The sequence below is a fragment of the Acartia tonsa genome, chromosome 6, assembly GCF_053477335.1.
Source record: "Acartia tonsa isolate MP-2025a chromosome 6, ASM5347733v1, whole genome shotgun sequence".
Classification (NCBI taxonomy): domain Eukaryota; kingdom Metazoa; phylum Arthropoda; class Copepoda; order Calanoida; family Acartiidae; genus Acartia; species Acartia tonsa.
The window spans coordinates 35579640-35607104 of record NC_137265.1 but is presented as its reverse complement, the minus strand read 5'-3'; the positions used below and the strand labels follow the sequence as shown (position 1 = coordinate 35607104).

The window sequence follows — 27465 nt, the reverse complement described above, 5'->3', positions numbered from 1 at the left end:
ATACACAAATATAAATTTGAACTAACGATAATTAATCTTAAATGGCGGATTTTTAAATTATTTGTTTTAAAGGAACACTTATTCACTATATTTGTTTTGCTATGGTTACTTTGCAACTTTCTAATGAGTAGATACGAGTTCAAATTCAAGCACTAAATAATTATTCCTATAAATAGCGCTACTACCTTATAAATATGGGGGTTAGTTATCTGTACATACAATCGTTGATACATTAAGAAATGAAAGGAAATTGGTCTATAACTTATCAGGGAGGGAAGGGACATTGGGCTTTTTATTACAATAGTCCCCAAAGTTTTATAATACTGTTTTCTTATTTGTTAGCTGAACAACTTTAAGGACTTTTATTGAATTTTGATTGGATGGTAATAAGGTTCGGTGTTCAAACGTTTAAACCGCTAATTGTAATATACAGATGTGGTAATCTTGTGCATCATCATTGAGGATGTACATCAAATTATCTGCTATTGGCGTATCCCTTTATATCCCTGATTATTAACCACATTCTGAAATTAGTTGGCTTGAAATCTCAAGGGTTATTTTGTTTATCACAATTGGTAGTGTTAGTCAATTTATCGTCCATTGTCCTATCCCTTAGGATCCCTGGTTATAAGATTATAGCGTACCTTGCTTATAAAATTAATTTGATTGCACTTTTTACATTAATGCCTTTTTAACAATAACATATTATTACTGACTTTTAATTAATGACACTCATGGCATGAATAATATTATAATTTTGAAAAATTATTTTCTGTATATTTTGAAAAGAACAAGGAGGTTAAAATTATTGTAAAAATATTAAGACTTAAATGTCTAGTGCTTGAAATTAAAATCAAGGATCTACAGGGATAATACAGTATGTGGACATCCCCAATGATGATACACAAAAATATCCCTTGTCTATAGCACAGTTGTAATAGATAGCCCAATGTCCCCTCAATCCCTATGTTAATATGATGTATGATATTTCCAAACAAAAATCTGAGCAGTAAGTAAAATTTTTAGCATTTAGTTTTGACGCAGTTCGGTCCGATATTGGGAACCTATCACCTTCCCGACCTTCATATATTTATTGGTCTTCAAAAAACTTATTCTTTTTGCAGGGCTCGGCAGTCGCCTGTACGCCTAGGTGAAATCAATCTTTTACAACTTTTAAAATCAGCTGGAAGTTTAAACCTGTTTTAAATATTTTAAAGCCGAACCCTGATTTAAAAAGCTTAATTTAGGATACCGTACAAGCCAAAAAAAAAAAAAACAATTTAAGACTGACACAAAACTTGTAGAGTACCTGCACACCTAAAAATGGTAATTAATTATATAAAGGTATCCAAGGAATGAAAAAAATTAAGCAAAATATTTTTATTATAAAATAAATATATTATTAATAACATTTTTGGTACGGTACAAAGTAAAACCATTTTCTTGTTTGGTGGATTACCAAATATATTCATCGATAAAAAAAATATTTTCTATTACGAGGGAGGAAGGGGACATTGGGATGTTTATTACTCTAGTCCCTAAAGTTTTCTTATTCCATGGCTTACAAACTTATGGACTTTTGGCACATTTTGATTGTTTGGTTCATTAAGTTTAGTGTACAATCGTTTCAACCACTAATTGTAATCTCCAGAAGGGATAATTTTGTGTATCATAATACGTTAGTTTTTAACCCCGCATTGGGTATTATTTGAGCTTTTTTGAGATATAAATTATTTTTCTTTTTATCTATTAAAAGCTTTGTCACTTAATTATTCCAATATACGTCCATACGTCTAATTTGTTGAGCTTCGGTTTTTTACACAATGTCAATATAATTCTTTGAACTATGACGAAATACAATTTTAGATTGGAACCCATATAATTTTTATACACCTACATACTTATCATATCACATATTTTACTCTTATTATTCTGGGATCTAAAGGGATACTGCAATGGCCGATAAATTACTGTACATCCCAAATAATGATACACAAAATTACCTCTTTTTCATGTTTCTATTAGTGGTTGAAAATTTTCAACTCTCAAATAAATTAATTAACCAATAAAGAATTAATAAAAGTCCCCAAAGTTGGTAAGCCAACGAATAAGAAAAAGATATTATAAAACTTTGGGGAAAAGTGGAATAAACCTCTCCCTGCATTTTATTTATAAACAAAATATCACGGTACAATCAGTCAAGTTTTTAACGTTTCACCTATTTTGAACTTTAAAAATCAAGGTGTTTAAGTGTTGTTTTATATAGAGCAACTAATTCTAACTACTGTAATTTGATATCACCTAATTGTATTAGATAAAGGTGTAATCAAATTAGTTTCAATAGATTTACAAATGTTTACAATAAACTGTTTGTAAAGCATTTTTAAGTTATTATAATAGATGTATTTCTCTAGATGGTCAATAAGACACAGAAATCCGTTTTATGTTAACCCTTAAATGTCGGATCCCTTAATCGGTGGGGGAGGGGGAATGGAAGGCGTTAAACGCAACCCTACCCCCCGCCCTATACCTTAGCTTCTATTAGTCATGTCCCCTGTTTGAAAAAGAATTTCCGACTATATGTCAGCCATATTTTTCTTCCTTCCGTTTAGTGCTAAAGGAACCCTGCAAGAAATACACCGATCTGACTGCTGAAAGACGTTTAGAATTAAAATTCCTGAGCAATGCAAAACTTTAAAAATTTTTTATGTACCTAAAATGTCATTTTGGAATGTGTATACCTTTTTTTTGATTGAAGCTGGTTTTTTGTTGGGTAATGGATTTACTAGTGGCAGTCTTTCAGCAATTAGATTGGTGTATTTATTGCAGGCTTCCTTTAAGAGAAATTTCCATCATACGACAAGTAATGAATTTTTCATTTTGTACCAAAATTGTGTTCTTTTTCTAGCCAATAATCTGTTTAGATTGTACCTTCACATTGTTACTGTTGCTCTAATTAAGGTATTAATCATCTAGATTTTATATATATATTGTCTTTACATTACTGGAGCAACTCAGGAAGGAAGGGGACATTGGGCTGTTTATTAAACTAGTTCCCAAAGTTTTATTGAAATATTTTCATATTCGTTGGCTTAACAACTAAGAGAATACTGTTGATCAGTACCTTAAGTTAAGTGTCTAAACATTTCAATCACTAATTATAACCTATAGAAAAGGTAATTTTGTGTATCATCAATTTATCAGCCATTGTCTTATCCCTTTAGATCCCTGGGAGCAACTGCATTATTAAACTCCTGTAATTTAATAGCTTATTATTGAATAAAGGAATAATCAAATTTAGAATTTAAAAAATCTAATTATTTCATTACAAAACGTAGCCATGCTATAGCTAGTGTATTCAGCGTAACAATAATCACTTGACCCTTTATCCCAAGCTGATATTTATTAATGGATGTATTATTTCTTGGATATTACACAAGATTTTCATGTTCTCTGATAAAGTGAAACTTGCAGCGGGCAAATAATGATTTCCCCCTTCCACTCCGTTTACCACATCCCCTCCCCTCCTGATGAATGAACGAATTAACAATAAATGAGTTTCATGTTAGCAAGCTAAATTGACGACAATTTTGTTCCCTGTCATAATATCCACTTGTATTCTATATCCATTTATTTAATATTCCATCTCTATTATAGGTTGTGAATATACTTCCACTCTTGTATTTTAAAATAAATCCTAAGAACTGTTATTACTAACGCACAAACTGTCAAAAATATAAAGGGATAAAATAATTGCCGATAAATTGATGCACATCCCCAATGTTGATACACAAGATTACTCCAACTGTATTACAATATGTTGTCGAAAAGATTGTACACTCAACCTAATGACTTAACAAATTAAAATTAAATAAAGTCCCTAAAGTTGTTAGATCAACGACTAAGAAAATTTTGTTAATAGAACCTTGGGGAATAGTGTGATAAATAATCAAATGTATCCTGACTCTCCCTAATGAAACTCTATATTTTTTTTATGTCTAATTGCAAATATGAAAGACTATGTGGAATTGAATTCACATGCTCTAATACAAGCATCTGTTTTATTATAATACGTTAATTTTGCCTACTACATTTTAATCTGTTCAATTGATGTAGACTTGTATGTATAGGAAGGAATGGGACAATGGACTATTTATAAATCTAGTCCCAAAAGTTTTACATTAAAACTTTCTTTTTTGTTGACTTAACAACTTTATGGACTTTTCTTGAATTTTGATTGGATGGTTCATTAGGTTAAGTGTCCAAACGTTTCCACCACTGATTGTAACATACAGAAGGTTTTTTTGTGTTCATCATCATTGGTTATCTACATCAATTTATCGGCCATTGTCTTATCAATTTAGATCCTTGTTGTATAATGACCCCACCCTCTTCCAAAATAAAGATACCCTAGAGGCCTCTAGGGGCGTAGCCACTAGTAAAATATTTTACTATAATTAAATTTACAATATTTTATAATAACACAAAAGTTAATAATTATTTTATATACGTTTTTATGAGGATAATGTCGTCCTTGTATTAATATGAACCACATCAATAGATCAACAATTCAAAGGATACTTTTTCTCGTATTTATTCGAATCCGGTGGATAGGAACTGGTGTTCATCCATACGAAGAAACTATGTCTAGCATCGTATTATATCCAGCTTTCTACGAATATAAAAATGTACAATCAAAAGATTAAAACCATTTTTTAGGCCGAGCCTTCGGCACCTCGGGGCTAAAAAAACTGGTTTTAATCTTATAATTGTACATTCTATATCCGCGATAAGCGGTTTATAATACGATGAAAGAAATAACTATTATAAAACTTGATTATAGATTGCTTATAACAAAGTGTTTGATTTACCTAGAAATCACTACAACAAAAGAAAACAAAATAACTTTATCACATAAACTTGTCGTCAGCAAATTAAACATAAAACATGTTTTAAATTGATGGGAGTAAGACGATAAGACCATGCAATCTATGACAGGCCCTTATTATCACTTTAAAAATAAATAGAAGGACGTCCAATTTTTTAGGGGGGTAAAATAATAGATTTATTAGGTGATAGTGGATAATTATTTTAATGGTAAAATAAGGGGCTTCAAAGGTTTGATGGGGGGTAACCTTATATAATTCTTAAAATTGTTAGGGGGGTAAAATGCAAGGGAAGGGGGTATCTATCTTGGATATCTATGAAATAGAAGAAATATATAATATGAATTTTTGGGGCATAATTTTCCTTGTGTTAAAATATATGTAAAAGATAAAAATAAAAAAATAATAACATAAAATAAAAACAAAATAACTGAAATTTGTTATATTTGTATATAAAATGTCCTCGTATGGCTTTAATATAACAACTGTACCTTTAGAAATAATTGTATAAATATAAAAATATTACACATATACGCTTATTTACAATATTTAATAAAATTTATTCCAGTTGTTAATTTCTTTAGTAGCGAAGCTTTTCTATAATTAAGGTAGGTCCTTCAGTCCGTAACAGTTAGCTCTTTAATGTATTTTAACTTGTTAGAATTGTTTTATTGATTTCAAACTTTACATGCTGATTCATATAACTGTTAGGTATAATCTAGAAAGCGTAGCATCTTTATAATCGTTACCAGATAGTCCGTACGCCCATTAAAAACATGCTGATTTTTTACTTTTTCGACAATAACTTTTTGCATGATATAATTATCTGATTTTTTGAAATAATGATTTTTAGAACAACAAGGTATAATATTATACGCAAGGCATCTCTATAATCAAATCATGAGATTATGACACTCTACAAGTGATTGTTTGTTTGTCCTACCATTACAGGGCTATGCTTTTATGGATGTTTTGATCTTTATTTACTAAGTATATTTGCGATAACTTTTATTTAATGAAATCTTCCAATTTTTAACATGTACAAAACGGCCTGCTTAATTGCTTCAAGATCCATGTCAGATCTATATAGGAAATAAATGTCTATAAACGAGCTCAAGTTTTCCAAGGAATATTTGTTTAAAACTCATAGTGCTCCAATAATCCATAATAAACTCTCATTGCCCAGAACGATAAGACCCATTATTTTACTTTATTAAAAATAAATTCCTTTTTTTAATTTCATGTTGCTATTTACCTTATATCAATGTATTTAATTTCTAATCATAAAAAAGAAAATTTAAATTTATAATATAATAAATTTAAGAAAACTTTGTTTTAAAAGAATTCGATTGTGGCGACACTTTGTGTGTTCAAATATTAAACTAAAATTGCAATCATCATCATTAACCCTTTGGTGATGGTAATGTAAAGAAAAAATATAATTAAAAAAATCTTTTTAAAATCATTTAGATTATTAAATATTTACTTTCTTTTAGATAGTAATGCCGGGTGAGGAAAATAGATTTATTGAGAAATAGATATGCATATAGAAAACTAGCCAATAGGGAGATAATTATATCGAGCCAACTCTAGTTAAACTATATGCATGATGACGTTTGTATGTATTCCAAACGGAAATGTATTATAATAACTTGATATTAGTTGACATGTAAAAAGGTTCACAGAAAAAAAACTGGAACATTATCCTCATTTTGGAGGTTTCGCCCATAGTTTTTAAGGTTATAACATTAAAAAAATAGACTAAAACCTCTCCGTGGAATATTTCCTGAAAACCACAGCCCAATTGGTAAACTAGTTCGATGTATACCTTTAATTATGATAAACAAAATTACCATTTTTGTATATCAAAATTACAAGTGGAAAAGTTTGGGTCCTGATAGATGATAAAGGTTTATCAAAAGTATCCACAGTTTTAAAGCAACAGATCTACAGTATAGATGTATATACTACCTCCTCCCTTTCCCAATGACCTTTTTCGTCTTCTATAAAATTGTTTTCTGCTACTTGGCTGTGTTAATATTCCTGACACCATTGGTTGATTTTGAGAGTCGGCACAAGGTCATTGGGATAGGGAAATACAGTTATTTATCTCATTCCCTCTCTAGTGTTTTTTACTCTAATTTTAAATCCGACGAATAAGAATACTTGTTTATAAAACTTTGGTCTATGTTTAATTACTGTTTAATATCTCCCTCCTCCCTGATATTATCAGGGATCCAAAGGGATACGACAATGGCTAATAAATTGATGTATATCCCTAATGATCATACAAAACATTAACCCGTGTGTAAATTAAAATTAGTGGTAGAGACGTTTAGATTCTAAACTAAATGAACCAACTAATAAAAATTCAATAAAAGTCCCCAAAGTGGTTGAGCCAACGAATAAAAATGTTATCACAAACTTTGGGGACTAGTTTAATAAACAATGTCCTCTCCCTCCCTGATATAATCCATTCTATAAAATTTCTAAAACAAAAGAAACACATGTGAAACATTTATTTACAAATAAAAAAAAGGATGACAACATTCATAAAAGCCAAGCTCTTAAACGGTAGGATAAACGAACATTAACACTTGTAGAGTGTCAGAACTGAATAAGCAGAAATAAATGTTTAAGTCACAAATGCAAATATATATATGATACTTTTGAATGACATACTTACATTTTTAGGACTCTAGTATTGAGATTCTTCGCTTATAAAATTGTACTTTGTTGTCCTAGGAATCAGTATTCCAAAAAAATCAGATGAATAGGATAATTATATCACATGAAAAATTGATATCATAAATCAACATGTTTTAAATGGACGTGCGGACATTTTTATAACGATTAAACATTCCTGAATTAACGATAAGAGCTATTGGTTAAGAACGGACAGACTTATTCTGATTATAGAAAAGCTTCGCTTTTAAAAATGTACAATTCTATTCATATGGAGGAAAGTAACGTGCAAATTATAATAATAAATGCTCATTTTGTCTCTTCATTTCAGGGAAACTTTATATTGGTTCATATATTGCTTTGTCCAAAGGGCTTGGCTAACAAAACTGGTATTAATTTTATGATTTTTATTTTATTGTTGTTGGAGAATTGTCTGTAATACTATATTGTAATGCTATACATGATCTTTTATTGCTGAGAACCGGTTCTGATCCACCGGATATTAAGTTTTTTTCGAAGCCCTATTTGAAATATATTTTAATATATATTTAATTAGCAAAACAAGAGAAACGTATGTAAAATATTTATTTACAGGTTTCATAGTTTTTTCTGGGGGTGGAGTACTAAAATTTTTAAAATTTTAAAAAATCCTAAGACGATAATACCAAAAAATGTTGTAAAAAAAGTTAAAAATCAGCATGTTTTAAACGGACTTTCTGTAACGATTATAGAGTTGCTACGCTTTCTAATTCGTACCTAACTGTTATAGGAATCATCAAGTAAAGTTTGAAATTTATAGGATAATTCTGACATGCCTAAATTAACTAAGGACTAACCGTTACGGACGTACGGACAGACGTATCGACCCTAATTATAGAAAAGCTTCGCTTAAAAGATATTTCTCTATCTATTTAGCAAAAAAGAGAAACATATGTGATATATTTATTTACAAATAAAACAAGTACAATTCTATACATAATTATCGCAGTAACATGCAAAATATAATATTAAAATAACAGGAGATCTGAATGTCTATAGCATGACTATAGGACAAACGGACATTAACACTTGTATAGTGTCAGAACTGAATAATAATAATATAAAGGTATAAGAGTCAAAGCAAAATTGTAAGAAAATTTGTTGAAAAACTGCTTGATACAGGATAATGTTTATGGACATAATTACATTTTCAGGACTTGATTAATATTATAGAGTTGCATCACTTATTACATTATAAATACTTTGTTGTCCCAGGAATCAATAAACCATAAATCAGATCAATCCCATGATTAGATCACATAAAAATTTGTTGTTAAAAAAGTAAAAAAGATCAACATGTAAAAATGGACGTACGGACATTTTGGTAATGATTATAGAGTTTCTACGCTTTCTAAATCGTACCTAACTACTAAAGGAATCACCATTCAAAATTTGAAATCGATAGGACAATTCTAACATGTCTAAATTAACGAAAAAGGCTATCCGTTACGGACGGACGTACGGACGGACCGACCCTAATTATAGAAAAGCTTCGCTTTTAATAATTATAGAAAAGCTTCGCTTTTAAAAATATACTTTAATGTCTTTCTTTTTTAAACTAAATTAAAAGTGTTGGGTTGAACCGTTAGTTTTACCTATTTTCTTCATGTACATTCCCAATGGTGATACACAAAATTACTCCTTCTGTAGATTACAATTAGTGGTTGAAACGTTTGGACACTCAACTTAATCAACCAACCAATAAAAATTCAAAGTCTTGAAAGTTGTTGAGCCAACGAATATATCCTATTTATAAAGTATCTAACGTCATGGAAAATTTCTAACTTACTTGTAAAAAAAAGTATGACAACATCCATAACAGAGGAGCTCTGAAACGGTGGGACAAACGAACATTAACACTTGTAATGTGTCAGAACTTAATAAGCAGAATATAAATATACAAAATTGGAAGTAAATTTATTGCTTAAATACAGGACACTGTTTAAGGACACATTTACACTTTGAGGACGTGATTTTAGAGATGATTCACTTATAACATTGTACCTTATTGTAATAGGAATCAGTATTCCAAAAATTATAGGAATCACCATGCAAAGTTTGAAATCGGTAGAACTAATCTAACATGTGTAACAAAAAAGCTAACATTTCTGACGGACAGACGTAAGGGTCGATTCTAATCAGAGAAAAGCTTCGCTTTTAAAAATCTATGAGAAAAATGAATTTATGACCTATTCATAGACAATATTTTCTGATAAAATATTTTTTTCTTAGTAAAGAATATTCATTCATTCATTCATAATAGACACCATACATAAAGCGAAGCTCAACAAATAGTTAAAAGGAAACGATGTCTGTCCGTCTGTCTGTATGTCATCTACGGTCAAAATAATATCAAAATGATAAATGTCTCAACTACTACTAACCCCCGTTAAAACTCAAGCTACTTCATTTCTATATTTATTTTTTTCCGAACCGTAAAATCTCGGTAACTGCTGAACCGATGGGCTCTACTCTTCAGAGAAATATACTAGTCCTATGTTGGTTTTAAGCTATTTTTTTCAGGGGGGGGGGGTGTGGAGGGGCAAAACACAATGCAATGTGCTTGGAAAGATTAATAGTATCTATGTAAGAATATGTTTATTTTTAGCATTCTATATCGATACTCTTCAAGGAAATATGCTTTTAAGCTATTTTTTTGGGGGGTTGTGGGGGTGGGAGGGTGCAAAACACAATGCCATGTATTTGGAAAGATTCTTCGTATCTATGTAAAAATATGTTTATTTTTAGCATTCTATATCAGCTTTTGAATCAAAGTTCTAAAATAGAACAATATCTATAAAAAGAAAGATTTATTAAAATGCACATGCAGCGTAAAAAGGCGTGGCAGTCGAAGGAGTTATTAATTCCCCCAAAATAGTTATTGTAATCAGGAATATAGAGGGATAAGACAATGGCCTGTAAATTAATTTAAATCCCCAATGATGATAAACAAAATTACTCCTTCTGTAGATTACAATTAGTGGTTGAATTGTTTGGAAACTCAACTCAATAAACCAACCAAACAAGATTCAATAAAAGTCCCCAAAGGTTTTAAGCCAACGAATTAAAAAACATTACTACAAACTTTTGGGAGTAGTGTAAACAACAGCCCAATGTCCCCTGACTCCCTTCTTGGGTAATTAATCCTCCCAAAATTATAAAAAGCGAAGCTTTTCTATAATTAGGGCCGGTCCATATGTCCGTCCAACACAGACAGCTTTTTTGTTAATTTAGGCATGTTAGAATTGTCCTATTTATTTCAAACTTTGCATGGGGATTCCTGTAGTAGTTAGGTACGATTTAGAAAGCGTAGCAGCCTCATAATCATTACCAGAATGTATGTACGTCCCTTTTAAACATGTTGATTTTTACTTTTTTAACAACAAATTTTTATGTGATTTAATTATCCGATTGTTCTGATTTTTGGTGTACTGATTCCTGGGATAACAAAGTACAATATTATAAGCAAAGCATCTCTGATTCTCTATAATCAAGTCCTAAAATGTAAGTATGTCCATAAGGATTATCCTGTATCAAGAATTTTTTTCAACAAATTTAATTACACTTTTGCTTTGTCTTTTATTCATTTATATTCTTATTATTCAATTCTGACACTATACACCTGTAAATGTCCGTTTGTCCATCCGTTTCAGAGCTTTGCTTTTATGGATGTTTTCATCCTTGTTACAATTATGAATATTTAATTATTGAAAAACAAGGATGACAACATCCATGAAAGCAAAGCCTTAAAATCATGCCGTAGCTCAAATAACTTTTAGAGTGTCCAAAGGAAAATATGAATTTATAAATCTTAACCCCTTACAGTCGGGCCCCTTACCGCACCTTAATCGGTCGGGGGGCGTTCAACGCCCCCCCCTAATTATCTCAGTTCCTATTAGAGCTAGAGGGCTAAATTTTTTTGTGCAAGTCCCCTGATTGATAATGAATTTCCGACCTTTCATAAGTCTAAGTCAACTTTTGCTTCCTTCACCCTTTTATTTAACAACCTTTGTTTTTAGGTCTTTTTTTACTTAAAAATTTCAAACGGCTGTAATTTTCTTATTTTTGAAGCTAGAAGAACATTTTTTTTCCAGAAAATGTTTTCTTTATGTAAATTTTACATTAGAAATATCAAAATATAAATTTCAGCTGCCGCAGCTGTACTTGACAGCTGCCAGCCGCCGCAGTCGACGGTCAGCAGGAAAACGGCGGCGGATCTTTATGAAATTTTAATACGTTATGTAGACATGTAAGAAAAGCTTAAGTTTAAAATTTGAAGTCTCTAAGTCAAAAATTGCGGCCACAGGAGCCTTTTAAAGATTTCTAGAGACCTGGAGGATCAGGACCTGCAGGATCATACCTGGAACCTAAAAGTGACTTGAACTCCTGTATTTAATATAAGAATGTACTACTAGAGGACATTTTAATATTTTGGTAAGATAAAATGCTTTGTTTTAGTCAAACAAATATTTTTGCAATTTACCTGGATGACCCTGCCAGGTTTGCTGGCATCCTGTGCCTGCCAGGATGGAGATATTCAAAAAATTCCAAATCTCAGTTATGTGTCCTACCCATACTTAAAAAGTCACGCAGTTTGGGCTCTTTATCTTTCACACACAGAAAATGAGACAGAAAAAAACAGATGGGGGGGCGTTCAAGGCCCCCCCCCCTCTTGACCGTTTAGGGTTAACAAAATTAAATTTGTTGCCAAATTGCGTAAATACAAAATTTGGCAAACTTATATCAAGAATTTTATTGTAGAGATGCTTTGCTTTAATTTGAAGCTTGGACTTTCTTGTAATGATAATAGAGTTGCTACGCTTTCTAAGCGTACCTATCTTTTACAGGAGTTATCACATCATGCAAGATTTGCAATAGTAGGACAATTATAACATCCGTTTCATACGGACGAAAGTTTGGACCTATATGTACCGAACCTAATTATAGAAAAGCTTCTTTTTTTGAAAATGATGTTAGATTGCTATTGCTGCACTTCTTACGGACTTAATTGTCATAATACTTTGCGAGCCGTATTTTACACTTACCATGCTTGGTAAAACCTCCGTAAGCTGACAATAATAATCTATTAACTATTATTAGCGAAGCTACTTTATAATTGAAATTGTCTATCAGTCCGTCAGTCATTCCGTGACGCTATAAGGAAAATGTGATTTTCTTGGCTCCTATTCAAGATGAAATTAATAAGGCTGATATTTATTGTACAGATAGCATATACCAACCAGCATTAAGAATATGATTTACTTGAACCGTCAGTCTGTCAGTTATGCTACTAAAATATGAACATAAATGTGAAATGTTTCATGAATATTTTCAATAAATTTATTCTTTATTTAAAAACACTAACATCTTCTTCTTACATCACTTTGTCCATATTTACATTCATGATTTATTTGTGCTTCGCTACTTATAGATGTTGTCATCCTTGTTTTGTATATATTTTTAGACTTTTCTTTTCAAATTACTCCCCATACTTTTAGTAAATTAACCTTCGAGTAGACGGTCTAATGTGCGTAAATAAAACTCAGGGCTATTATCTATAATACAAAGTAGAACGATGTCTGTCTGTCTGTTTGTATGTTTGTTTGTTTGTCTGTTTGTTTGTAGCGAAGGATCTCGCTAACCGCTGAGCCGATCGGGTTCACCTTTACAGGGTAGCTTCTCATAAGTCCCGGGAAGGTTTATAACTATTTTCTTGGGGGCTGGGACACCCCCAACCCCCTCCAAAAAATGAAAAATACCCCCCCCCCCCTAAAAAAAAAAAAAAAAAAAAAAAAATGAAAAATTTGTTTGATCAAACCCCTTGGGGCAAAGCCCCTAGAGTCTAGGGGCGAAGCCGCTAGTATTTATTAAAAAAAAATTTTAATTCTTTATCTGTATGTCTTTATACTAGTATGTAAATTGTATATTATAGGACACATAGGACATAAATTTAATTATATGTTAGCTGAAATGTTCTATAAAACTCAGGATCAAAGGGAATGGAAATTATATTAATATATTATCTATCCGTCCGTAACGGATAGCCCTTTTTGGTAATTTGGGTGTGTTAGAATTGTCCTTTCAATTTTATATTTTGGATAATGATTCCTGTAATAGTTAGGTACGATGTGAAAGCGTATCAATTCTGAAATTGTTTCACCAGAAAGTCTATTAAAAACAAGGTGATTCATAGCTTTTATAACAATAATTATCCCTGTATATAAATAATATTTACTTATCCCTGACATCCCTGATATAAATGTGTAGGTGTGTATAATATATTCTTTCAACCCTGTATATAAACACAATGCAATGAACTTGGAAAGATTCTTCGTATCTATGTAAAAATATGTTTATTTTTAGCATTCTATATAAGCTTATTGAATCAAGGTTCTAAAATAGACCAACATCTATAAAAAGAAAGATTTATTAAAATGCACATGCAGCGTAAAAAGGCGTGGCAGTCGAAGGAGTTATTAATTCCCCCCAAAATAGTTATTGCAATCAGGGATCTAGAGGGATAAGACAATGGCCTGTAAATTAATTTAAACCCCCAATAATGATAAACAAAATTACTCCTTCTGTAGATTACAATTAGTGGTTGAATTGTTTGGAAACTCAACTTAATAAATCAGCCAATCAAGATTCAATAAAAGTCCCCAAAGTTGTTAAGTCAACGAATAAGAAAACATTATTACAAACTTTTGGGAGTAGTGTAAACAACATCCCAATGTCCCCTGACTCCCTTCTTGGGTAATTAATCCTTCCCAAATTGCTATTACAAAATACAATTATGATTATTTAATTATTGAAAAACAAGGATGACAACATCCATGAAAGCAAAGCCTTAAAATCATGCCGTAGTTCAAATAAATTGAACACTTTTAGAGTGTCCGAAGGAAAATATGAAGTCTTAAAAAAATTAAATTTGTTGAAAATTGCGTAAATACAGAATTTTGCAAACTTATATTTAGAATTTTATTGTAGAGATACTTTGCTTTAATTTGAAGCTTGGACTTTCTTGTAATGACAATAGAGTTGCTACGCTTTCTAAGTGTAACTAACTTTTACAGGAGTTATCACATCATGTAAGATTTGAAAAAGTAGGACATTTATAACATCCGTTTCATACGGACGAAAGTTTGGACCTATGTACCGAACCTAATTATAGAAAAGCTTCTTTTTTTGAAAATGATGTTAGATTGCTATTGCTGCACTTCTTACGGACTTAATTGTCATAATACTTTGTGAGCCGTATAATGCACTTACCATGCTTGGTAAAATCTCCGTAAGCTGACATGAATAATCTATTAACTATTAGTAGCGAAGCTACTTTATAATTCAAATTGTCTATTTCGTCATTTCGTGACGCTATGAGGGAAATATGATTTTCTTGGCTCCTATTCAAGATGAAATTAATAAGGCTGATATTTCTTGTACAGATAGCATATACCAACAAGCATGATTTACTTGAACCGCCAGTTTGTCAGTAATGTCACAAAAAATAAACACATTTGTGAATTTTCCGATAAATTTCTTGTTATTTCATAAACAATAACATATTCTCCTTAAACTACTTTGTCCATATTAACTTCCATGATTTTTTTGTGCTTCGCTACTTGTAGATGTTGTCATCCTTGTTTTGTATATATTTTAAGATTTTTCTTTTCAAATTACTCCCCATACTTTTAGTAAATTAACCTTCGAATAGACGGTCTCATGTGCGTAAATAAAACTCAGGGCTATTATCTATAATACAAAGTAGAACGATGTCTGTCTGTCTGTTTGTATGTTTGTTTGTTTGTCTGTTTGTTTGTAGCGAAGGATCTCGCTAACTGCTGAACCGATCTGGTTCTCCTTTACAGAATAGCTTCTCATAAGTCCCGGGAAGGTTTATAACTATTTTCTTGGGGGGTGGGACACCCCCAACCACCAAAAAAATGAAAAATACACCCCCCCTCAAAAAAAAAAAAAAAATTTATTTTTATAATTTTTCTTTTAAATCTAAAATACGAAAAATTGGTTTGATCAAACCTCTTGGGGCAAAGCCCCTAGAGGCTAGAGGCGAGGCCGCTAGAATTTATTAAAGAAAATGTTTAATTCTTTATCTGTATGTCTTTATACTAGTATGTAAATTGTATATATAGTATCTATATATATAATATATAATAGTATCATAAATTTAATTATCTGTTAGCTGAAATGTTCTATAAAACTCAGGATCAAAGGGAATGGAAATTATATTAATATATTATCCGTCCGTCCGTAACGGATAGCCCTTATTGGTAATTTGGGTGTGTTAGAATTGTCCTTTCAATTTTATATTTTGGATAATGATTCCTGTAACAGTTAGGTACAATGTAGATAGTGTATCAATTCTGAAATTGTTTCACCAGAAAGTCTATTAAAAACAAGTTGATTCAAAGCTTTTATAACAATAATTGTATGATATAATTATCCTGTTTATCTGATTTTTAAAATGATTCTTAGGTACAATATCTTAAGCGAAGAATCTCTTGAAAGGAAATCTATGAATATTATTTATCTATCCCTGACATCCCTGATATAAATGTGTGGGTGTGTATAATATATTCTTTCGTCCCTGTATATAAATAATATTTACTTATCCCTGACATCCCTGATATAAATGTGTGTGTGTGTGTGTATAATATATTCTTTCATCCCTGTATATAAATAATATTTACTTATCCCTGACATCCCTGATATAAATGTGTGTGTGTGAATAATATATTCTTTTATCCCTGTATATAATTATTATTTACTTATCCCTGACATCCCTGATATAAATGTGTAGGTGTGTATAATATATTCTTTCATCCCTGTATATAAATAATATTTATTTATCCCTGACATCCCTGCATATAAATGTGTAGGTGTGTATAATATATTCTTTCATCCCTGTACATAAATAATAATTACTTATCCCCTACATCCCTGATATAAATGTGTAGGTGTGTATAATATATTCTTTCATCCCTGTATATAAATAATATTTACTTATTCCTGACATCCCTGATATAAATGTGTAGGTGTGTATAATATATTCTTTTATCCCTGTATATAAATAATATTTATTGATATAAATGTGTAGGTGTGTATAATATATTCTTTTATCTCTGTATAAATAATATTGACTTATTCCTGACATCCCTGATATAAATGTGTAGGTGTGTATAATATATTCTTTCATCCCTGTATATAAATAATATTGACTTATTCCTGACATCCCTGATATAAATGTGTAGGTGTGTATAATATATTCTTTCATCCCTGTATATAAATAATATTTACTTATCCCTGACATCCCTGATATAAATGTGTAGGTGTGTATTAGTTATTTCTCGCATCGTATTATAAACGGCTTTCCGCGGATATAGAATGTACAATTATAAGATTAAAACCAGTTTTTTAGCCCCTAGGTGCCGTAGGCACGGGCTAAAAAAAGCTGGTTTTAATCTTATGATTGTACATTTTTATATTCGTAGAAAGCTGGATATAATACGATGCTAGACATAGTTTTTTCGTATTAATGAGAACCGGTTCCTATCCACCGGATTCGAATAAATACGAGAAAATATATTCTTTCACCCCTTGTATAAAACATGAATTTCTACTTTACTTAAATTAGAATAAATAGAAAATACGCACAAGAATGAAAACCTTCATAAAAGCGAAGCATGGAGTTAATTGTTTAGTAAGTAGTGACCAAAAGGCTTAACCAGCTATATCTTCATTTAATGTTAAAAATGCCATTATACTATTATTGTGTCGATCACTGTAATTAGTCAGCGATAACCTTTTTTTTATTAGTACCAGATAGTCGACATGAGTTAGAGCTAATGAATATAGGAGGGGATGGGATGAACTAAGGTATCGTTTTTTAGACAGCTACAAGTTTCACTTTATTAGAATACATGGTAATCTGGTATATGATTCATTGCTAATATTGTGTTTTGATAATAATATGATGATATACTATGTCAGCCATGGAAACCTTTATCTAATTGCATATTGTCGACATAAAACATTGAAACTGCTCATCGACAAAATATTACAGGGTATAGTCAAAATTAGTTCAGCTATTTTTATGAAGTTAAGTAATCAGAAATGTAAAGGGATAAGACAATGGCCGAGAAATTTATGTACATCCTCAATGATAACACAAAAAAAATAATTTCTTCTATAGATTACAATTAGGGGTTGAAACGTTTGAACACTAAACTTATTCAATCAAACAATCAAAATTCACTAAAATCCTCAAAGTTGTTGAGCCAACGCATAAGAAAATATTATTATAATGCCTAATGTCCGCTCCCTCCCTGATAAGTAATACACCTACAGATAGACACACATCCTATTACTGTAGAACATATATTTAATCAAAAATGAATGTAAATTTTATTTCATTTTTTATTTATAGTACATATTTAGTATTTACATACAATAAATAACAGTATTCATTTACATTGGTTTAGCTGCTATATATAAAGAGTGTTGGGGGGTGTTTAGTGTTCCATCCCTTCCCCCTCCCACAATAAATCATGGTATCATTCCCTTCAAAATTAGAGCACAATCGGTCCAATGATTTGGTCTTCATTCATATAAACGGTCTGGCAAAAACACGGAAGGACTATTATACATCTTTCTACTTGTATAACATCGTATTACAGACAATTTTACACGAATATTAAAATAAAAATCATGATATTAAAGCAAGTTTTGTTAGCGCTGTCCTTTGGCACCACGGAGCTAACAAAACTGGTTTGAATCTTATAGATTTTCATGTTGATATCCACGGAAAGCTGTCTATAATACGTTGCGATAAATAACTATGAACCAGCCTCAATATTACATATACCTGAAATTATTTAAGGTTACAATTTTTTATTTTTTAATTAACATTTATATAAAACCTCTTAAAACAAAACACAGCCTCTTTGAAAATAAATAGAAGCAGCTTATAGTGCCTAATAAAAAATGAAGGCATACAATGCCATAAAAAATTACCAAATGATAGGCCAGTAGTCTTTTGTATTGACGTTATTTTTTTACTAGGCACCATAAGCTGCTTAAAATAAATATAAAATCTACATATTTAATATTTTTGATGACTTTTCTCTAACAAATAGAATGGCACTGTGCTGGGTGCAGATTTCCAAACTAAAAATATGATATAGACGTATAAATCTAACAGTAGGTATTTAATAGTTATTTCTCGCATCGTATTATAAACGGCTTTCCGCGGATATAGAATGTACAATTATAAGATTAAAACCAGTTTTTTTAGCCCCGAGGTGCCGTAGGCACCGGCTAAAAAACTGGTTTTAATATTATGATTGTACATTTTTATATTCGTAGAAAGCTGGATATAATACGATGCTAGACATAGTTTTTTTTCGTATGGATGAGAACCGGTTCCTATCCACCGGATTCGAATGAATACGAGAAAAAAATTCTAGACCATATCACATAAGATATGCCGACGTCAACTGTTCTATAGGTCCAGTGGTTGCAGTTTTGTGGGTAGTTTCCCTAATATTGCATATGGACCACAAAGAAACTTTTATAATATACATAACTTAATGCTTTTTTGCTTAGGTTTGGTTAGAAGAGCCCATCCAGTAGGGAAAGTGATTTTTGTGGAGAGAACCCACACAGGGTTAGTGCCCGCTGCAAGACCTTTTAACATGATGGGCTGGTTTTGGTAATGTATAAATAAAAGCACTTTTTTTCTAACCCTTTCTTTGTACTAAACCAGAGAAAAATTAGCTTTGGAGACCAACTAACAGTTATTTAAATCAGACAGACAGACGAACATTAACATACTAAATTTATAATGTAGCTGTAGCTACGCTACTTAAAAGGTTACCTTTAGACATGATCTTATGCAGTAAGGATTTCTCTTACGTCGGACAATCCTACGAGTTTTTCGTAATCTGCTTAAAAGTAAAGGATTAAGAAATAATCAAAATTATTACTTAACTGTACGAGTCACACGTCTTTGTAGGTACTAATATGCAGGGATCTTAAGAAATAAGACAATAGCTGATAAATTAAAGTACAATGTACATCCTCAATGATGATACACAAAATTACCCCATCTGTAGATTAAAAAATTAATTGTTGAATTTTGAAACTTATGACACTCAACCTGATTAACCAATCAATCAAAATTCAATGAAAGTCCCCAAAGTTATAAAGACAACTAATTAAGAAAAAGTTATCATAAGACTTTGGGGACTAATGTAATAACAGCCCAATGTCCCTTCCCCTGGCTTGGTGCTTAACTGTTTTGGATTAAGGATAGCTAATGACGCGTTAACTTTAATCCATTACCAATTACTTTCCAGGTCTTATTTTTGTGAATCACTTGCTCATGAAATACATGATTACAAGGATAAACGTCCTATAAACAACCAACCAATTTGTTTGCACAACCTTTGTCTAAAGGTTCTAAATGTGTATGATAATGAGTTGCGCCTGTTTTGTGCTAAGGCACCTCCCAACCTTCCCTATCAATCTGTTCCAAATAATGTCACGCATTTTACATGGCAGCAGTAAACCTTTACAAAAATCCTTAGCTATGACACGATGTTGGGCCGAGATTCGAACTCATCGCATTGCAATAGTTGCTTTTAAAACCATTAGATAATATCTAATATTTAAATCTTTCTTCAACTTGAAACTTTTTATAGGCTTATAAAAAATGACGTCATACTGGCCTACCATTGGTCAATTAAAACTTATACTGGCCTGCCATTGGTACTCTAGTCTGTGTATTGACCTATCATTGGTCATTTTATTGTATGACATAATTTCTTATAGGCACTATAAGAGTTTTTTTCAACATGATTTAGAAACAAGGCATTTATGATGTTTTTGTCTTCTAGATTTTGTAATCCTTTTATTTCCTTGCATAAGTTTGCTGTGAAGGATTTCTATATTTTCTAATGTCATCCTGTTCTGCCTGAATTCCTGGGTTTAGCTGCTCTCCTTCTATGGATTCCTCCTTTCTTGTTCCTAATTATTTTTCAAGTATGGATTCAAATCTTATTAATATCCACTGGATTAGAACCGGTTCTCAGCCATACAAAAAAAATCATGTATAGCATCGTATGAAAGACAATTTTCCACAATATTAAAAAAAAAATCATAAGATTTATGTCAGTTTTGTAGCCCCAAGGGATCAAAGGACTGGGCTTATTTTAATCTTAAATTTTTTTATTTTAATATCCGCGGAAAGCTGTATAAAATACGATGCAATGAATATCTATTGTGATCACCAACTTAGAATTTCTAATTTCTCAATTTGCTGCTGAATGAACCAATCATTATTCTCCTTTTTCCTACAAGACTGTTTTGATTGAAGACACTGATTGTTACATTTTAGCGGCTAATTATCGGCTATTTGGAAATTCAAAGTAGTGCCATCCAATTTAAACAAATAAAATTAATAAATTCAAGTATAACAATATCCACAAAAGCGAAGATAAACAACTATGCGACACAAAAAAGGAGTAATCTTTGAATATTGTAGATACACAATATTTTTCAAATGACATTGTTGGTTAGCATGAATTACAGTCAATTGTCCCCCTCCATCTCTGATAATATGACTAAATTTAAGACACACTAGCTATCCGTAGCTTTGTGTATGTAGAAACGCATCATAAATAAAGAAAAGCTTTGCTTTAAAAACTCTTACCATCGATGTTAGAAAGCCTAAAAGTATTTCCCGTTGAATCAAAAGTACCATAGTATGTTTCACCTATAGAATCACATTATTGGATTAATAGTAAAGCTTAGATGGAACAATCCGACACAATTATAAGTTGATAAGTACACACATTTGCTATTTAAATGGGCAATTTTCTTCCTCCATGTAGTATGTCAGTTGAAGATAAGAATTAATCTTTCCTTAGATAAATTTTATTGTCATTAAGTATAAAAAAAAATACTAAGGAGGCTGGAGGGAGTAGCAATTTCTCTTTGAGGATTGGTGGAACCCTCCCAAAAAAAACCAGTTTTGAACCTTCTCGGGGCCTATGAGAAGAACCATATCAGTCCAGCGTCTGGCGAGATTTTCGGTTTATAAGGATTGCTGCAGCCGAGAGATATTACTTGTTTGTTTTATAATTAATCACCAAAAAAACGTTTATTATGATCTTAGAAAAATTTATAAAAAATGTTTCGAATGCTACAAATATTTATATTAAAGTTCTGACGATACAAAAGAAACTTTTTTCATTCAAGTATTTAATTATAGGTCAGTTAAGGTTACGTCGAAACAATTTTTTGTGCACAAGGAGGGAGGGAGGGAACGTTAAGCTGTTTATTACACTAGTCCCAAATGTTTTATAATAACTTTTTCTTGTTCGTTGACTTAGCAAATTTGGAGACTTTTATTGAATTTTGATTGGTTGGTTTATTAAGTTGAGTGTCCAAATGTTTTAACCACTTAATGAAATCTACAGAATGCGTAATTTTGTGTACATTAATATATCGGCCATTGGCTAATCCCTTTAGAACCCTGTATTTTACCTGATGGCAAGTAATCACAATTAACATTATTCAACATCATCAATATTGTACATACCAGGGCCCCTAAATAAATGAAATTGTACATACCAGGGCCCCTAAACGACTAAAATTGTACTTAACACTTAACAGGGCCCCTATAGAATTGTAGAATCCAGGGCTCCTACATAATTTCATTATATTTAAAAACGTAGCTTTTTTGCTTTTTGGGAAGAATCCTACACGTCCCATGTCGGATATCATTGATAAAAAAATTGTCATGATAGAATTGTCTAATCGATTTTTAACCTTTTTTACATTGCTTTTTTGCAAAGCTACAACTAAAAAGGTTAGTGTGTCCCTGTTTTATATTTCTTTCATTTTTAGTAAGTCACCAGCTAATTTCTTAATATCTTTTTGATACTTTTGTTGTTTAATAGATAGAACTAAAAAATAAATGCTAATTTTGTTTAACTGAAGAACGGGGAATACAACAGAAAGTACACTTTTTAAACATTATTGGTTATGACACAGTTTGAGCTTAAATAGATTCAATCATTAGCAGTTATCCAGGGGGGGGGGGGGGGGGGTGACATTGGGCTGATTATTATAAAAGTCCCTTTTCAAATAACATTTTCAAATTTATAGTCTTAAACTTTGGAGACTGTTATTAAATTTTGAATAGTTGTTCAATTAAGTTGGGTGTCCAAACGTTTCAAACACAAATTATAAACTACAAAAGGGGTAATTCTGTGTATCGTAATTGGGGATGTACATCAATTTATCCGCCATTGTCTTATCCCTTTAGATCCCTGGCTGTTACCTGTTCTCCAGTCCATGAATAACTTTACTGGAATTTCCTTTACATCTAGTTTTTATACTTCAATCAATTAACAATAATTTCACAATGGATTGATCTAGGACATTTTTTTCAGGGGGTGATTGATATAGTGAATTTTTTAGGGAGGGATAAAACATTGGGCTGTTAATTACTTTAGTCCCCAAACTCTTTTTATCTCAACTTCAATTTATCGGCCATTATCCCTTTAGATCCTTGGAATTTTACATATACTACTCTCGATTCCTAAATTATTCTTTTGTACAATAAAATTTATTTTGTTCCCTAGTTAACCATTGATGAACTAGATATGTAATAGACGTTTATTTACTTCAAGTAGATTCAACCAACAAGGATGACAAATCTCAGGTATAGTTAGATCTTATAGATAAAGGTCATACAATAAACATATGCGTTGTCAAAATTGTTTTTTTTTGTTCCCAGGACAAAAACAGTAATGACAAACGTCATAGTGGACAAACGTCGGACAAACCTAACTTAACCTATTTAAAACTAGCTTAAAAGTTGCCTAACCCCTACGGGGAACTCAACTTTAATGTATTGTAGTAAAATGCCATTTTTCAAACAACATCATTTTTTTCACTATGCAAGAAATAAAAGTGGTCAGAGCTGTGTAAAACGCCAATTTCTGGGCTGGTTTTCAATATAAATGGCTGAAATCTTTGGTGAAGGTTCCTGATAACAATGAACTTTAGGTCTATAATTTACTTTGTTCGTTAGTCTGTCGGTCATGCTACAAAAAACAAATTATATATATTTATTATTATTTACGATAATTAAATATCTTAACTCACTTTGTCTGTTTGTTCAATGTTCATCTATCTTTTTTTTTTTGGGCTTCGCTACTGATAGTTTTTGTCATCCTTGTTTTATTTATATTTAGTTTAAGAGAGAGGGAAAAAATCATTATAAGTTTTTTTCTTTATTCAGCATATTTTTAAAGAATTTAATCAAACAAATTAAAAAGATTCAATATTCGTGATTATCTTTTCTTATAAAAATAATTTGGCTCTTTGAAATTCATTGTGGCTGCGCTTTTAGCTTTAGGGTAAAATGTCAATGAAGGGAGAGGGTGTTCAATCTTTAAAATTCTTTAATAGTTATGAAGAGATTATTTATTTCAAGGGGCGGACAACGCTTTTTTGATGAGGGGGGACCGGGGCCCGGGGGGGGGGTGCTAGTTACACAATCTTACATAGAGGGATTAACAATTCGGGTAAAATCCAGTCTGTGTTTATCAAAGGATGTCGCTAACAGCTGGAGCGATATAGTTCTCCTTTACAGCAAAGCTTCTTTTAGGTCCATGGAAGTTTTATAACTATTACGAGGAAGAATTAACCCTGCTCAGAGGGGGGGAAATAATTCCTCTAAGATTTTTCTTTTTCCTTTTTAAAAACTAAAATTGTAAGGTTGAGGGTCAACTTCCCTTCACCCCCTTCCTCCAGGGCCTTTAGTTGCCTCTAGGGGCGTAGCTACTGTTATTATGTTATGTAAATGTCTACACTTTAGTACTACGTTTTTAACACAAATAACATATTTCTATACTTCTATTTATAGTTTGTTAGGATCAGGCTTTAATACCTTATGGTATATCTTTTATTTTTAATCATGTTAATTTTATTACTTTGCTTAAACCTAAATGTGGATATAAATAATTGAATTATCCTATTATTATGATTTTTATATTCCTAAAAATAAAGTAACAAAATGTGTGTTTGTCTCAGTGGCGTGCGAACCGAAGGGGGCATTTGGGGCAATCGCCCCCCCCCCTAGCGACCAAAACGCCTCCCTGCCCCCCCTAGCCACCGCCCCCCCCCCTGCCCCCCCCCCTAAATGTTGAAAAATGCCCCGTTTTGCCCTCCCCCCCTGGTAAACAAAAATGCCCCTTTTTGCCCCCTACCCTGTAAAAAAGCAAAACTATCCCAGATTCCAAAAGATCAAGAAATACTTCAAAAAAATTTTTTGGCGCTTCGCGCAAAACAGACAGTTACTATTCATTTGACCTTACCAAATTTTTTAACTAGCATAGAAATTAGGTTATAATCTCTTTTCGCTGAACATAACAAACCAGGTAATAAGAAGTATTTTATTTTGTATAATATAAACTTTTTACCAAAGAAATTTTGTACATCCCCAATGATGATACACAAAATACCCCTTATATAGATTACAATTGGTGGATGAAACATATTAAAACTCAACTAAATTAACCAACTAATCAAAATTCCATTAAACTCCCCAAAGTTGTTGAGCAAATGAATAAGAAAATGTTTGCATATTTGAAGAAAAAAATTTGCGCTTCGCGCCCTTCCAAATAGTTTCTGCTTTTTATCTCATGGTATATTTTGTTGTTATTTCTATAAAAAAAAAACATATATGATGTCATATGATGTTCAGGATAACTAGTTTATCATTTTTTTGTGTACATACCCTTACTCTTGTTGTCTTTAATTGATTTTAGTTCAAAGAAGGAGTAAATATTTTAAGGTGAGCTTTGCGCAACTCCCTAATAAATAATTGAAAACACCACTTTTTTTAAAGTGCCATTTGAAGAAGGGTAGGATATTTTAATATGACTTTTATGTTACTCTATAATTTACTATGGCTGTCAGTCCATAATGCTAAGGGGAAATGTGATTTTCTCAACAGCAATTAAAGATAGATTATTATAAAATTATGTTCTGTACTTTTTTTCGTAGATGCTTTCTAGCTCCCATCCCTTCAGTCATTGCAGGGTGGGGAGAAGGGATAGGGGAGAAGAGATGGGGGGGGGGGATAGATGGGGGATAGAAATGGGAAATAAGGATGGGGAAGAAGATATAAGGACTAGATGGCCCATAATCAAATATTCCTACCACTTAAAACGCCCTTATTTAAAATTAGTATATATAATCAAAATGCAAAAATTTTGCAAAATCTTCAAAATGCCATCCCCTAGACAAAGTGCTTCGCACGCCACTGGTTTGTCTGCTTGTTTGTATCGAAGCATCTCGCTAACCGCTGAACAGATCGGGTTACCCTTAACAGGGTAGCTTCTCATAGGTCCTGATGTCCTGGGAAAGTTTATAACTATTTTGGGAGAGGGTACCACCACCCTCCCAAGAGAAAAACAAAAAATCTAAATTTCTCGATATTAGAAAGAGAGTTTAACGCAACATAGACATATTTGAAATATGAATAAATATAAAGTGCCACTAAAGGCCTCTAGGGGCGTAGCCGTTAGTGTATTTATAGGAATTAGGCTTTTGCTTCTTTACTGTCCTATTTGTTCAGCTTCACTTTTAAGGGAAGCTTTTTAAAGCGCCTATAAAAATTACTTCATACTGGCCTACCATTAATGGTCAATTGAAAAAAATATATACTGGCCTGCCATTGTGTAATAGCCTATCATTTGTCATTTGTATTGTATAACGTCATATTTCTAGTCACTATATATAAACAGCTTCCTTTTATGGATATCTTCTTCCTTGTTTTCAATTACTGATGTAACAGCTGGCCGTACAGATGAAGTTGTTTGTCCTTGTTAGAACACACTGCAGTGATTGGGGAAACTTTATGAGGGAAAAGGACTGTTTTAGGAGGTGAGGTGAAGTCTTTTTATTTTTGTGGGGTCGAGTTCTACCTCTTTGGTGACTTTGAGGGGTAATGTTTATTTTCGACATGATACTTGTTTTAATATTAAAATTGATTATCATTAATCTAAATATCCGTTTCTCCAATAATCCAATTTTAGGGGGAAAAAGAGAAAAACACTATGATAAATAAGGCAGGCTTATAAAGGGATAGACGATGGTTGATAAATTAATGTACATCCCCAATGATGATTCACAAAATTGCAACTACTGTAGATTATTATTAGTGGTTGAAACGTTTGGACACTCAACTAAATGAACCAACCGATAAAAATTCAATAAAAGTCTATACAATTGTTTAGCTAATAAAAAAGAAAACTTTATTATAAGACTTTGGGGACTAATGTAATAAACAGCCCAATGTCCCCTCCCTTCCTGTAATAAGGAAACATAAAAATGATATTGGAATATTGTTTTTTCTACTTTCGCAAGATTCAAATCGATTGGGCATTTCTTTCAAATCAAAGTAAATAACAATTATAAGAAATAAAAGCGTTTGGCTTAAAATTTTTGAATGTTTAGAGAAATTTTCATGCATATTTAAAATCAGTAGAACGACTTTTACATTGCAAACTGACATAAACAAAATAAATTGACCAAGAACCTGCAGACGAACAATCCAAAATGTTAACAGCTTCGCTAAAAAATAATTATAAAATTGAACATTAGGAAAATTGTCATATGATAAAGGAAATCTCCTATCACATGTATAAAAGGAAAACTTATTGTATGTTGATGCAGCAAAAAGTGCCTAATAAAAAATTACGTCATACAATACAAATAACCAATATAGGCCAGGTATATTTTACCATTGGCCAATATAAAC

General features: G+C 31.6%; 1 protein-coding gene across 1 annotated transcript; it reads right to left on the bottom strand.

Annotated features, from left to right (window-relative positions):
* Window positions 1–18027: 18027 nt before the first annotated feature.
* On the bottom strand, window positions 18028–22991 carry LOC145323353 (uncharacterized). The gene is made up of 6 exons (XM_080165781.1): window positions 22972–22991; window positions 22173–22235; window positions 21337–21399; window positions 20545–20651; window positions 19501–19569; window positions 18028–18791 (listed from the first exon to the last, which is right to left on the bottom strand). Exons 1-6 carry the CDS (start codon window positions 22985–22987, stop codon window positions 18750–18752), a joined length of 360 nt encoding a protein of 119 aa, XP_080021907.1. The 5' UTR covers window positions 22988–22991; the 3' UTR covers window positions 18028–18749.
* Between the last annotated feature and the right edge of the window lie 4474 nt (window positions 22992–27465).